Source organism: Colossoma macropomum, unplaced genomic scaffold, assembly GCF_904425465.1.
Source record: "Colossoma macropomum unplaced genomic scaffold, Colossoma_macropomum, whole genome shotgun sequence".
Lineage (NCBI taxonomy): Eukaryota > Metazoa > Chordata > Actinopteri > Characiformes > Serrasalmidae > Colossoma > Colossoma macropomum.
In genome coordinates, this window is record NW_023494796.1 from 7,369,407 (window position 1) to 7,381,247 (window position 11,841).

The 11,841-nt window shown below is 39.1% G+C and overlaps 1 protein-coding gene across 1 annotated transcript in view; it reads right to left on the reverse strand.

Annotated features, from left to right (window-relative positions):
- Positions 1–6,191: 6,191 nt before the first annotated feature.
- The window catches only part of tmem144a (transmembrane protein 144a), an 11,701-nt gene continuing 6,051 nt past the window's right edge, over positions 6,192–11,841 (reverse strand). Inside the window, exons 6-12 of the mRNA XM_036583723.1 lie at positions 11,720–11,798; positions 11,421–11,497; positions 10,010–10,128; positions 8,999–9,118; positions 7,516–7,613; positions 7,047–7,100; positions 6,192–6,968 (exon numbers count right to left, since the gene is read on the reverse strand). Coding sequence (XP_036439616.1) covers positions 6,885–6,968; positions 7,047–7,100; positions 7,516–7,613; positions 8,999–9,118; positions 10,010–10,128; positions 11,421–11,497; positions 11,720–11,798 — 631 coding nt within the window. The 3' untranslated portion in view covers positions 6,192–6,884. The remainder of the gene's footprint in view (positions 6,969–7,046; positions 7,101–7,515; positions 7,614–8,998; positions 9,119–10,009; positions 10,129–11,420; positions 11,498–11,719; positions 11,799–11,841) is intronic.

Sequence of the window (11,841 nt, forward strand, 5' to 3'; positions counted from 1 at the left end):
TTAATGGTGTAGCACTAGTTGAAATGAATAGAAAATCAGGAACTGAAAGCAATGAGGCAACTCAGAAGGGGGAAACCAGACGTTTATCAGCAATTACCTCTGTGATGATGACCATGAACCAATCTGTCATAGGTTTTAGAAACAGGGCACACAGTTAAAACACCACTGCTGATTTTGGATTAATTGACCAACTGATTGATTTAGGTAGCTAATTAAATCTAGGAACACCATTAAAACACCACTGCTCATTTTAGACTGATTGAATTAGCTAGTTAGCTTAGTCTAGGTACACAGTCGAAACACCCCAAAAAAGCCTCATTTCAGACCAGGTCATTAATTTAGCTAGCTAGTTAAATCCAGGTAAACTGTTGAAACACCAATGGTACACCATCAAAACACAGTTATAACACCTCAAAACCCCTGATTTTAGACTGACTGATATGGCCAGCTAATTGATTTAGTTAGCTAAATCTAGATAAACAGTTAAAGCACCTTATTTTAGAGCAGCTAATTAAATCTAGGAACACAGTCAAAACAGCACTGCTCATTTTCACACAGTTCACTTAGGGAGCTTTCTAAAACCTATTATGCATAACTGCCCATGGTACTGCAGTGGACTGGCGACCTGTCCAGGGTGTATCCTGCCTTTCGTCCCAATGACAGCTGGGATAGGCTCCAGCACCCCACCATGACCCAGAAGGATAAGCGGTTTAGATTATGTGTGTGTGTGTGTGCCCATGGTAGCTAGCTAGCATGGTGCAAAAAGAACCTGTTGCAATTTCTTGCCCAATATTTAGCCCATGGCCTTTTCTAGTAAAAGCATATGTATCAGCGTTAAGAAACTATGCACTGCTAAGATGGAGTCCCAGCCATGTCCTGTACAGTCTGTAGGCCTGGGCTTCTGCAGACACAAATACTGCTGTTGTTGTTGAGAGAGAAAGCAGAACTTCTTTTCTGAAGATTACGCAACTTAGCACTCGTGGCTAGTGAAAAAAGGGAAACCACTACTTTCACTGGAAATATGAGGGATATGACTACAAAAATTAAAGCAGCTTGTCTGATTAATACATAAATCCATACTGTCTATATCATATATTCTTCCGTCTGATTGTCAAAATGAAACTGCTGCCCACTGATTTAAGGCCAAGTTCCTTTTTCATTACATACGCAGAAGATTTTGAAACAGTTGACATGCTCACCCTCAATCTGTCATCACATCCATCAACCAGTTGTTGTGACACATGTCCAGTACTTGATCTGAGTCAGATTCATGTCCATTTAAAGTGTAAAATTCGGTCAACATTGCATGATATGGCTGAAAATAGAGCCTCCTGAGTCAGTCATGTTAAACTCAACCCTCCTATGGTGTTCTGGGTCAAAACTGACCTTTCGCAGGTTTCAATGTCACACACTTCTCATGTCTGCCTTACATATAAGTAGTGTTGTAGTACTCGGAAACTGTTGTCGAGACCAGCAGAGCATGACGCCTCCATCTGAGGTAACTGAAAACTGAATCATTACTGAATAGAATCCTAATAAACCGGTCCTTTCTCTGCATCGAACTTTTGAAACTCATCATGTAAGCTACTTATCCTCCTGGGCCGCTAGTCCATCACAGGGCAGACACACAGATATACACAGTCAGTTAGCCTGTCTGCATGTCTTTGGACTGTGGGAGGAAACCGCAGCACACAGACATGGGGGGAGAACATGCAGGGCGCTGCTCACCCGGCCGGGGAATAGAAGCCAGAGTCATGTAACAAGAAGACTGTGTGGCAGCTACTGGGTGCTTAATGTCAGACTGGAAAGAGGAAACCTAAGGAGTTCTGATTAGATACATATTCACTGTTGATATTTAGGAACATAGTCACTGTGAATGACAGTGTAAGTTGTTGGTTTTCAAAGCTTCATTTGAAAAGACCCCTGAGCAAACAACACAGAGCACTAGTTACTTGTTTTTAGTTTCTAGATTATAAATATATTGTTTTATTTTTTGTAAATAATAATAAATCAACAATATTTATCATATTGAACATTTGCTTAAGCGTATAGAGCAACAAATTTTTGCATTCTGCAGTACCACCACGGCCCGCTGGGGGGTCGCAGCCCACAGGTTGAAACCACTGTTTCATATGTTTAAATAAAATCTGTTGGTTTAGGATTGAATCAATCTTTCTGAATTGATGATGGCTTAACTGAGTATTACTTGTTTGTTGATGTTCACTGGTTCCAAAATGTAAACAACCCCTGGGACATCCCCAGATCAGAATGTTTTTGTTACTATGTTTTCATTTAATAGTAAAAATGTACATTGATGTAGTTTAGACTTTAAGTGGTGATTCTGAATAAGTTTATCAGAAGAAAAGAACAGAGAATAACCTCATCATTGCTTTCAGTTATAATGCAAAGTTTCACTAAGACTAATATTGTAGTGTCCTGCTATCATCTGGCTCACTCGCTGCTCCGCATGGCCACGCCTCCTGTGCGAAAAATTAATGTTTTAAGAAGTATATATTAAAAGTTATTTTTTACAAAATATATTCTAAAATACATAGCAGCTAAAAGGAGGTTCACTGTCTATAAAATCCATGAAATCATTGATCAGGAAGAGGCCATGATTTACAAGATGCTGGTAGAGAAATAGAAGAAGTAGCATCTGAAACTGAGAACTTGTTGTTGAAATCACTTCAGAGCCTGAGGAATTACCCTCCGATGATGAAATCGAAGTGCAGCAATATGCTGAAAGGGAGGCATTCATGTCTAGAACGGCATGTCACAATTTATTCATAAAGCAGTGTCATCAACACAAATACAATATCTGTGAAGTACATGCATGCTAGAAAGTGATAGTCCACTAGAATATATGGCTCATCCAAAATAGCAATTTAAATCTGTAAAATGCTTTAAAATGCATTTTGTAATGACAATAAATGTACTACTTTAAGATAAATAAGTTAATTATGAACAGTAAAATACACTAAAATAAGTTCATCTTTGTTAGTGGGTTAGTAGTTGGCAAGTACAGTCAAATAAAATTGTAGAGTAACATACGTTCTGGGACTGCTTTGAGGCGATTTAGCCATTCAGGGTCAAAACTGACCCATAAACATCAATGCTGTGACTGATTTATGAACATAATGAAAGGGTTAAATATCTTTATACTGTTTGTAATACTAAGCCTTTAACAGTAAGGTTTGTTTGTATTAGTTTTAGTATATAATATAGTCTTTAAATGCCTTATGTTGTAGCCCAGTTCAAAAATGAATAGGTCCCTACTGAGCTCTTGTACAAAATTATAATTTATTATTCATTTTCTCAGTACTGAACTATGTAAAATATCTCAACACTGCTGTCATAATGTTTGGAGCACTTTTGAACTCCAGTTATAAGACTTTCTAGCAGTGTCTTATGTACATTAATGGCATCGTTGAGTGTAAACCACTTAACTCAGCCAATGAGCTGATTAGCTCGCCGACCCATCAGCACTCAACAGCAGTAATGCCAACCAATCAGCATTTACTAGCAGAAATTCTGAAGTCCTACAGCCCAAAACCTGTAGAAAAATATACTCATAATTTAATACATTCTTCTGTTTTGGTTATGTCCTCCTGACTCAGCGGGGTTGCAATATATCATGAAGAAATGGCTGCATGCTGTCATTCTGTGGTCAGTGTCATGACCATATTAGGAACTCTATATCTAAGCCCACCTACTGGGTTACAGGCTGGGTCAATAAAACCACACCTCCATACCCCTTCCAGTACTGCCAGCTGTAGCAGCCCAGCCACGTAACCCAGCTGCTGATTAATCTGTGCCTGAAAAAGTTAACCCCTGATGTAATAGCTCAAGCTTATGTCTTAACTTCCTCCACTTTTTCTTTCTCTTGGCTTTTTTTCTATTTCAGGTTCCAACATCCTTTTTTGTTAAAATTAATTAGTCATGTTTTTCAGATGTAAAATAAATTATAAATAAGTTTTTTTCCTAAAGCGTTTTTGATTAAGATGTATGTAGAATGTTTATTACTGCATATACTCTCACCCAGCACCTTATATGGAACACCTGTACAACCTACTCATTCATGCAGTTATCTAATCAGCTAATCATGTGCCTGCAGTGCAGTGCATAAAGTCATGCGGATACAAGCCAGCAGCTTCAGGTAATGTTCACATCCCAATCAGAATGGGGAAAAAAACATGATCTCAGTGATTTTGATGATCGTTGGTGCCAGACGGGCTGGTTTGAGTAACTCAGATAACCACTCTGTACAACTGTGGTGAGCAAAAAAAAAAAAACCCCAGAATGAACAACACGTTGAACCTTGAGGCAGATGGGCTACAACAGCAGAAAACAACATTGGGTTCCACTTCTGTCAGCCATGATCAGAAAGCTGGAGTTGCAGTGGGCACAGGTTCACTAAAATGGGACAGTTAAAGACTGGAAAAATGTAGTCTGGTGTGATAAATCTTGATTTCCGCTGAGACACACAGATGGTGGGGTCATAATTTGGCACTAACAGCATGAATCCATGGACTTAGTCTGCCCTGTGACAACAGTCCAGGCTGGTGAAGGTGGTGTAGTGGTGTGGGGAATGTTTTCTTGGCACACTTTGGGCCTGTTAATACCAATCAATCATCGCTTGAATGCCACAGTCTGTTTGAGTATTGTTGCTGACCATGTTCATCCCTTCATGACCACAATTTACCATCTTCTAATGACTAGGCTACTTCCAGCATGATGATGCTCCATGTCACAAAGCAAGAATCGTCTCAAACTGGTTTCATGAACATGAAAATGAGTTCTTCAGTAGTCTTCCCAGTCAGATTGGAATCCAATCCCAACCCTTTTGGGATGTGGTAGAACAGATTATTTGCAGCATGAAAGTGCACCTGAAAAATCTGCAGGAATTGCATGATGCAATCATGTCAACATGGACCAGAATCTCAAAAAAATTCCAAAATTTTGTGCAACCCATTCCATGAAGCAGGGCCAGATTAAGATCCTTTGGTACCCCTGGGTAGTAACAGTGCCCTATCCCTACCAACCCACTGAATAGTTTTTCTAAATGGGCCTCAGGATAGTTTAACTAATTCTAAACTGAACCAGAATTAGTTCTTCAGCTAAGACCTTTTTAAGATCTTGTTAAGATAACATTTGCAGTCACCCAGGTCATCCTTATGATAGACTCAGCCATGCCACGAAGAACTGAGACTGTTTTGTGCTTGGCAAGCATATACTTGATTTGCATTACCACATCAATAGATTTCAGCCAGGACAACCAACGGTCATTTGCCTCGGCTTAAATGTGTAGTTTAACATGTGTACAGTTATTACTGTAAGGAAACATTAGGCGAGCCAATTATTGGGTAAAATTAACCCAACATTCCACTCAACATGAACCAGCATATGGGTTGAATGGTTAACCCAGCTTGCCAGGTTAAAATGACCAATATAACTTTAATGAGTCAGCTTAACCCAATATGTGTTCTGTTAGATAGTGACCCAGGCTTGTGGTTGAAACCAAGCCAAACAGATTTTTCAAAATGTTCTTTTGGGCACTGTCTGTAACACGAGCAGTCTTCCAAACGAAGCCCAACTGCATACATAATGTGTTTTAAAAATTTTAAAAATGGATTGGTCAAGTTTGTCTTGCTGGCAGACCAGCTAAACCATCAAACTCAAATGAAATCAAACCTTATGCTGGTCAGCTGGCTAGGTTGATCTACCAGCTTAACCAGCTGGTTGACAAGCATAGGGTATGCTTTTGTCTAGTCCAGCTAGATGACCAACTTGTCAACTACCTTGACCATCAAAAAACAGCTTAGACCATCTGAAAGCTGGCTACAAAAAGAAGTCTAGAGGTGTTTTTTTGCACCAGGGTTGGTAATATAAAGCAAACCCACAGCACCACATCCTGTATTCACAAAGCTTCTCTGTTTACGAGCTCTGATCTATGAAGTTCCTTTCTTATTTAACCATGACTTTACTGATAGGAACAGATCCTAGACAGCACTCCTACTCTGAGAAGCTCTGGCTTTTGTCCACAGGCTAAATAATAATGCCTGTGTAAATGGAAAGGCTGGAATAATCAACCTAGGGGCCACTTTCTCTATACTGATATTGCAATAATGAATGAAGCAAACATGAATTTGTCCGCACATGAGGATTAATATGCCAAATAAAGCTAAGAAAAATATAATTTAAAGTAATTATTTATTCCCTGATGCAAATTTTAAAAACAGAATTCCATAATAAAACCTTACACAAATGACAGCAATCAACAACACAGAAATGTTTACAATTAGCTTACATAAAAAAATTCTCTGTAAAATGCCACCAATTTCAAACTCAGCTTCTGTTCTTTCCCTTAACCATCATTAGTATGAAAACCTCAGCTTCCTTATGAGTTATTATAAAGTGCAATTACAAAAAAGCACGTCATGAAAATGAGGTCCTTCCCTGCTGTAAACATCATAGAAAAATTATGTTCTATATTATAAATGAGTAACAGAGTGTAAGTATATTGGACAAAACAAAATGCACTGGCACAAGTTCTGCATTACATCACCACAATTTAACAAACTCTGCTGTATGATATGAACAAAGAGGTTAATGCCTATGATTCAAGTGCTTCCTCTTGCCTCACTATGTCTTTTAACCTTATAATAAAATGTTTCTCTTAAAAGGCCTCAGGAGTTGTGATTCTGTCAAGATATACTTGTGACTCCTGTTTCGTTCACAGTGATCAAAATATTGCTAGGAGCATAAGGCAGAGGTACGATCGTTCTTTAAAATCTTTAAAAGAGAGTTAAAACTGGCAGTACTGTATTCGCTCTCCGTCGATTTGCTTTGGTGTTTTGCCTCCCCCTTGTGGAGAAGACTTCTAACTACAGTTTGGAGAATGCAGTCAGTAATGCCCCTGCCAGCACCAGACAGAAGGCCAGGATAAGAACCAGATAATTTCGTAGACCCTGAAGAGGAAGAGACGCAAAACATTCAGTATGTTCAAAAGAACGCAGAGATTTACAGAGATGCACAGAGATGCTTACCTTCACTTCTTTAAACACTACAACACCCCAAATAGCAGCAATAAGGCCAGGAACCTGTGAAGTAACAAACAGCTTGTTTACAACTTGCATTAATGTGTTTATGTCCACATCATATCTGCCCTTGTGAAAGGAGAATGCATTTAAGCAACAAAAACGTGAACTTAATATGAGAAGTACATACTTTTACTTTAAAAACAAAAGCACTCTGTAATTCTCCATAAGGTTTATGTGAGGTCAAACTGCAAAATGCTACAGCAAGCATAGAGGGTGACACGGCTACTGTTTTGCTGTACCATAAAGAGAAGAAATCACTCGTCACACAAATGACGGCACCTTGAATGATGACGCTGTGATGTGATGGTGAAATTTCAGAAGGCATCATGGTTCAATTAGTCAGTTAATCAAATAACAGTCCTCCTGGCACATCATCTGTACTGTAATCTGACTGGCTGTGAGAGCAGTCACTCACCGTGGTGATGATAGGAAAGCTGACCACTGCACTGAGGTAGTGATTGGCCAGAAACCAGCAGCATGTGGCCACGCCCCACATCACGCCAGACACAAAACCTGCACACAGAATCAGCAAATACAAGACTTGATCCTGAAACCCGCCATACAAAGGCCTAAGATAGCAAAAGTATCAAAAAGTGCGTATATTAAAGCTTTAATGCAGCCCAAAAAAAAACAAATCTTCTATCTGAACCAACCAGAGCTGGACAAAAGTATTGTCCAGACTCAACCTGAACCACGTCAAGTTCAGTCTGAAACTGACCCGAGTGCAACATTATGTCCAAAACTGAGTAGAACCGGCCCATCATTACTGAAAGTGCTGAACACAATTTGACAGGATAGCGCTGGTTGCCACATAGTGCCAACAGCCATTAGATTACATGTAAATACGACATAAAACAATATAACATCCAAAATTAATTCTAAATCCAGCTGTAACAGTAGAAAAGGTGCAACACTCACTCTATAAACAGCGAAAGGGGAACTATTAGTTAAAAACATTCCTGCCAACATGGTAATTGGTGGAACTTTCTTTTCTCACCCTCTTAAATCCAGCTTTACCAGAAGTATTCATCAAGCAATGCTTTTGAACAACATCTCAAAAGTTTTTAGACTTGATAAACTTTCCATACTGCATTGTTCTCATGTGTGGTGCTAAAACACACTTAAAAATGATGGTCCTTCAACGGTTCTTTAGAACCATTAACACGCAAAGACCCCTTTGCATGATGAAAGGGTTCTTAAGATTCATGGAAAATGTGCTGTAGATGGTTCTATATAGAACCTTCTTGAAAAAGATGTCAAGCTTGCATCAACAGAAGAACCGTTTTCAAAAAGGTTCTACATAGAATTATCTATAGCACATTCTGCATCAATCTGAAGAATGCTTTAAATCATGCAAAGGGTTTTTGGACTGTTCATGGTTCTACATAGAGCCATTTTCTTTAATAAAGAACCCCTGAAGAACCATCATTTTTACATTTGTAGAGCAGGATGTTAGACTTTAACTATTTAATACTAAAGCTCTTATTTCTTTACGCCAAAGATGTTATATAGCATACTGAACATATAAAAACACTTTTAGCCAAACAAAGTTAATCGTTCGTTTGGCTGCACTAATCTGTACCTCCCCAAATCAATGAGCATTTTATTTACCTCATGAGAAAATGGACGAGTGTGAACCTCAGTGCTAATTTCTGTCAGCAACACACGTGATGACTCCAGTTTGCCAGATTCAAAGTGTGTTTTAAGGCAGTAAAAATACAGAACAATACAGTAAGGAGCAATAATAAAGCAGGGGAAACGCAGGTTATACTCTGTTAAAAATGGGAGGCGGGCTGTGTAAAACCAAATCTGAAATTTGAACCCGACCCGTGAGCAGTCGGGTCCCGTCAGGCTCAGAGAAACATTAAGCTCTAGTGTGTATCTTCAGTATGGTTTACCTGGTAGCACAGCTTTAGGGAAGACTTGAGGTTTGTTCTTTTTGAAGGCGCAGTAGATGACGAAATACACCGTGCTGGTGAGAAAGATTCCACTGAACTGGGCAAAAACATAATCCAGATCTAAAAAGACACAAGCAAAAATGACAGTCATCGTCTCAGTCATAGCAACAGAAATAAATCGAGAGTCTTTCTCAGTGAAGCTGACCAATTCATGATGTTATGCACAATAGTGACAAACATTTGCCCAAATATGTAGGAAAAGATCTGGTATCACATTATTAATTTGCTCAGACTGTTGTTTAGAATGACCACTACTGATTAAGAGTTCATATTAACACCATTCTTCATGGTCAAGATCTCCAAAGGACCAAAACAGAGCAGGTACTATTTGGGTGGTGGATCATTCTCAGCACTGCAGTAACACTGATATGGTGGTGGTGTGTTAGTGTGTGTTGCTCTGTTATGAGTGGATCAGACACAGCAGTGCTGCTGGGGCTCTTAAACAGTGAATAAATGAATGTATTTCAAAACAGAAAGTCCAAATAAACAGATTCAAATGTACATAAGTCAATTATTAATAAATACATAATCACATTTCGTTAACAGCATCTGGCTGACGCTCTTATCCAGAACAACTTACAATCTAATTGTTTTACAGAGATAGGTGAAGATAGTGTTAGGAGTCTTGCCCAAGGACTCTAATTGGTACAGACCCCAGTCTGCAGTTACATTTACATTTGTTCTACATTCAGCACCAACAGGTTAGAGTCTGCCCTTCTGACTTTTTTGTGTCTGTCTGAAATGACAAAATATGAAAATTTGTGTTTCTTTAAGTAAAAGAACGTCTCCTCTTCCATATACAAACATAACTGTGGTTTCTCTGCTTATTACTAATATGAGTAACCTACTCATTACTCATGAGCTTTGAGTGAGAACTGAATAAACAAAATGTTAGAAAGACAATCAAGGTTAATCATCATTTTTAACAGAGATGTGGTGACCTGGTCTTACCAAACTGACTCGCCCCACTGAACGGGCCGCCCGGATCAGATGCATGATGTTTAATATACAGCACAGGGACAAACGAGAAGCCATAAAGGATTCCGGCTACTACAGCAAGTCCAGACCCGCTGACAAACACAAACAATAAAGAAGCAACATCAGTTCACTCAGCAAAAATGAAGAACACCAAGTCAAGATGCCATTCAGTGAAGACTTCTTTCAGCCAGATAAAGTCAGAACTGTCCTAAAACAGACGGGGTACGGCACCTCTAAGAGACAATCTTACTTAAAGGTGCAGTGTGTAAGATTTAGGGGGATCCATTAACAGAAATAGAATAGAGTTTTCATATTTTCATTAGTGTAAAATCACCTGTAACTATGAATCAATGTGTTTTTGTTAGCTTAGAATGAGCCCTTTTTAACTACATAGGGAGCGGGTCCTTTTCCAACAGAGGCCGCCATGTTTCATGTTTCTACAGTAGCCCGAACAGACAAACTTAACACCAGCTCTAGAGAGTGTTAAAGCAGCTGCCGGTGCTGGCTAACCATTTTAAGAATCTGAGAAGTTTGAGAACCCAAATTTTGATTAACAGAGGCTTATACTTATTATTTAGCACAAAACTGCAAGGAAGGGTGAATCCTTGTTGTCAAAGAAGCAAAAACATGAAAAAGCAAAACGAAATCGGGACAAGCGAGCGGAAAACCTGATGGCCGCAATAGGCTCTACCACATGCTTGGAAAAGGAGGGGTGAGGGAGGGTATTTAGTTGGTTGTAATCTGCAACCTCACCACTAGATGCCACTAACACTGCTCCTTCAAACCAAGGTTTGGCCAAAAGTCACATTTTTCCCCCTCTTATCCCAAATGCAATCAAGCCAAGACACATTTGGTGTCTGAAGTTTGCTTCTTTAGTCTTGTAACAGAACCTAGAAACTAATTAAGCCAACAATGGAAGTTACCAATCAGCACTGTGCAAACTGCATTGTTAAGTATTCTCTGATAGATTCGCTTACATTATTTTTGCCACTGTATGACATACTGTTATCTATAAACATGAAGAAAATTAGAGACAAAATTCAGGTATTAACATGGCTGCTGTACTTTTTTCAGTGTTTATTAGAGAACAGTATATACACAGGTCAGAAACCACACAAGCAAATCCATTTGAGACTACAACTTGAAGGGCACTTCGATTTAGACATTAAGGTTTCACAATGCTAACTGGTGTACATAAGCTTCCATTTCTTCTTAGCATTGCAGCTCCAGTTTAAAAGCTAAAAAGAAGCAAACTTCAGACACTACACACATCTTGGATGATCGACTACGTTTAAATTAGATAAGAAATCTGAAACCACTGCTTTATGGTACCTCTGAACACTGGCATTAGAAAACAACTGTTTACGGTAGATTATATACATACACCAGCCGTTTTGCGAGTGGTGGTAACATGTCCACCCAGGAGTCATCTGTTGAGCCCTGGCTGGATGAGTTTACACTCTGAAACAGAATCGAGAGAAGGTCATCCTGAAACTACACAGCTCAGTGGAATTAAATGATCTAATAACATGTTTAAATAAGGCAAGAGAGAGAACCATATCGTTGTTGTCGGAACAAAACCTCTATCTTCTAAGAAAGTTTGTCCCTCTCCTGTAAAGTTATCATTTCAGAAACAGAAGGTTTTGTTCTGACAGCAACAATACACACATAAAAATGACATACACTGTCTATTAGTAGTGGCGTTTCTTCAGATGTGGCGGGTCTTTGAACGTCGGTCTTCACAAAGAAAAACACGATGGCACTGTGTAGACAACAACACAGAGGTATCATTAACACACACACAC